This window comes from Malurus melanocephalus, unplaced genomic scaffold (genome assembly GCF_030028575.1).
Source record: "Malurus melanocephalus ecotype Western Australia unplaced genomic scaffold, MMel_1.1 scaffold_8, whole genome shotgun sequence".
NCBI lineage: Eukaryota > Metazoa > Chordata > Aves > Passeriformes > Maluridae > Malurus > Malurus melanocephalus.
In genome coordinates this window covers 2617898-2621197 of record NW_026623240.1, presented here as the reverse complement: position 1 = coordinate 2621197, position 3300 = coordinate 2617898, and the positions used below count along the sequence as shown (strand labels likewise).

Below are 3300 nucleotides of genomic sequence, written 5' to 3'. Positions count from 1 at the left end.
CAGCAACTCGATTTGATTTGATTTAATTTAATTTCCTACCGACCTTATCCCCGCGGTAGCGAGCATCACTGAGCGGCCCCGGCAGAGCGAGAGCTCCCACCGCAGGTTTTCTCCCCGATTTTCTTTTCACCAGTGCGGCCGAGCACCGTGGCCCCGGTTACACCGGCGGCCGCGCCGGTGCGGAGTCGGGCCGTGCCGTACTCACCGTGGCATTTGATGTCCCCCTGCGTGTCGTCGCGCTTATCGAGCTTGGCTTTGCCGTCCTCCTGCTCGAGTTTGGGCCTGAAGCTCTCCGGGGCCGCGCTGCCCTCCTGCTTGGGAGTGTGATGGGGAGAGGGAACGCTGGTACTGTAAGGTGCACACGCCGCTAGCGGTTTGCTGTCGCCCAAAATGTCCTTAATTAAAAAAGAAGAGGTGGAAGTCCTGGGGCCAGAGCTGGCCGAGCCCAGCTGGGGCGGCGGTGGCTGCGGGGGCGACGGCTGCAAACTCGGCGGCGGCGGCGGCGGGTGCGGGCCGAGGTGGAGGTGGTGCGGCGGCGGCGGGAGGCTTTCCGCCACCCCCAGGTGCTGCTCGGGGTGCTCCATGCTCACCGAGATGGGCGATGAGGGCGCCGTCCCCACCGTGTCGATTTCCGAGCAGGGGGACGGCGTGGCCTGGCTCCTAAAATCCGCCGGCCGGCCGTCGCCGTGGGGGCGAAAATCTCCGTTCATGACTCCGGGGCTGCCGGTGCTGCCACCCGACAGGATCGTATCTATCCCGAAGCTGGACCCGCTCGGCCCCTCCATGGCGGACCGCTCAGCGCCGCGTCCGCATCCCCGTGGGCGGCCGCGGGGGTCTCTCACCGGGGGTGGAGGAGAAGGGATGGGAGGGGCGGAACCGGGTTACCCCGACCCGCGCACCGGCGGCGCGGTCGACACTAACTCGGGGCTCCCGCCGAGCCCCACATCGCCGCCGGGCCGGTTCGCCGCTCACCAACTTTGTTGCGGGAAGTTGCGGGCGCGGAGCGGAGCGGGGCGGACACCGGCCACTGCGGCGCGCCCGCCCGTGCCCACCGAGCTCCTCTCGGCGGCGGCGACTCCCCCCGTGACGTCACAGCCGCCGCGGCCCCCCCGCCGTTTATTCTAAACCCGGGCTTTTGCCGCCGCCGCCGCCCGCCCCCATTGGCGGAGGGCCGAGAGGGGGCTGACGCAGCGCGGGCGGCAGCCAATCGGCGGCGGCGGCGGGCACGGACGCGGGGGGGGCGCGCCCCCGTTCCCTCCCGGGCCCGTCCCCATCCCCATCCCCGCCGCCGCCCCGTCGGGCCTTGATTCCCCGGCCGCCGGATCGCATCCCCCGGAGAGTATCATCCCGTGTTCCCGGGACGGTTCCCCGGCTGAATATCAGAATAATGGGAAGTGCCTGCGACAAGGCGACGTATTAATCCTGATGAAGCAGCGCGTCAAACTAATTAGAAGAGTAATTATAAAGGTGATAATGAATGATTTAGAGTTCTCTGAGTTTTATTTTAGTAGTAATTACAATTTCCAGGGTCCTATGAAGCGCAGTCCGATATTCCCCCCTCCCGGCCTGCAGTAGCCTCTAGATCCGACCAGCCCCAAAAGCACCATCAGCGACCGGTGACCACRGGGGCACAGGGGGACGGGGCACAGCAGTGGGGGCGCAGGGAAGGATTAGGACAGCATGAGCGCAAGAGGGATTTTAGCGGGGCTGGTGTTCAGTGACTGCAATGGGTACTGCCTTAGGTGTGGGGCCGCTGACATCCCCGCTCCACACACGACGGCTGCCCCGGTGATGGGAACCCACCGTCAGTCTCTAGCAACGAGCGGGGACGGAGGACACGAAGGTCCTTTCTAAACCGTCTCATCGTCCTGCCTGCCCCATAAGCGGGAGTGCCCCGTCTGTCTCTGGACAGTGCTCCTGTCCTGGTGTAATGGCAGGAGCTTTCCACCACGCTTTCCACCGCGTTTTGTTTTCTGGGTAAACTGTCCTGCTCAGAGGTGCGGAAGGGCGAGGGGAGCGCACGGGAAGCACAAAGGGCGTGGGGGACCATGTTCAGCCTCGTTGCGGACGGTTGGACCCGACGTGAGACGCCGCAGCCCCGGGACAGCGGCGCGGGATGACAAACTGCGCCTCGTCCTGAGAGATGCCGATGCGCAGAGTGCCGCGGCCTGCGGCTCCGCTTCCGACGGCATGGGGCCGGCCTCCTCTCGTGAGCAGCGGGGAGAGGAGTTTCTGTGTCATCGCTGGTAAAAATCGAGGTACTTCCCTGGGATTCACCGGTCACCGGTGCCKTACCCGAAGATCACCGGTGCTCTCTGGGTACCACGGCGGGGGCAGGTTCCACCCTCACTGCCGCACTTCGGAGATGATTTTTGGACGTCAGGAAAGCCTGCCCACGGGTAGGCCGTTGCTATCAAGCATCTCCCGCTCCATCCCCACGGACACCTATCGCCATCCGCCGCCTCACGGGCAGCCGGGGCAGCCAGTTGTACGGTTTGCCGCCGGGCTTTAAGCACCGGTGCGGCGCCCGGAGGGAGCAGAGGCGGCGGGCCCGAAAGAGGCGCAGGGCCGCCCGTGTCCGCTGGGCGGCGGTGGCGGCCGCCCCCGTTGTCCCCGACGGGCGCCCAGYGCGGACGGGGCCGGAGGTAACGTGGACGCCGCAGCCCACGTTATCCGGGGCGAGCAGGGCTGGCAGCACGGTGGGGTGACCTCCCRTCAGCACGTTCCTACCCATCGGGGCATTTGAAGGAACAAGGAGAAAAAAAGCGGACAGAAGAAGAGGGGAAACTGAGGAGTAAACAGAAGGAACCGGAGAAACGAAAAAATATTTAAATATCTGCAAGTGCGTAGGCAGATTTTCTGCAGCAGGGAAGAAGCCCGCTGCTCCCGTGTTTATCTTGCTGTCTTGGTTTGCAATTTACCAAAACTATGTCCTAATTATCCCTGGGGGAATGTGGGATCCGAGGTAATATGTTACACTAGCATAATCCTTTAACTCACAATACACTTCCCCGTCCCGGAATCGGGATTTAGGGCTTAAAGTCATGTTCCTGAAGAGTGAACACCTTTCATTTCCTTCCTCTTATTTTTTAATCCTCGACTCCATTGTGCAGAAATATTTAGGGGAAAGCGGCGGCCCGCCCTGGCCGGGGCAGCCGCTCTGTTCCCGGCCGGGCTCCGGTGAGCCCGGAATTCCCGCAGCCTCGGCACCTCCGTGGTCACCGTCGGCCCGTTAGGATTCCCAGAGCTCTGATCAGCCCTACGCGGGGGCATCTCACGCAAAAGGGCCTTCCACCTCCT

The 3300-nt window shown here is 63.9% G+C and overlaps 1 protein-coding gene across 1 annotated transcript in view; it reads right to left on the bottom strand.

The window, feature by feature from the left end:
• BARHL2 (BarH like homeobox 2) overlaps nt 1-952 on the bottom strand; it is a 3947-nt gene extending 2995 nt beyond the window's left edge. Inside the window, exon 1 of the mRNA XM_057373231.1 lies at nt 206-952. Within this exon, the coding sequence (XP_057229214.1) occupies nt 206-785 (580 nt within the window). The 5' untranslated portion in view covers nt 786-952. The remainder of the gene's footprint in view (nt 1-205) is intronic.
• Between the last annotated feature and the right edge of the window lie 2348 nt (nt 953-3300).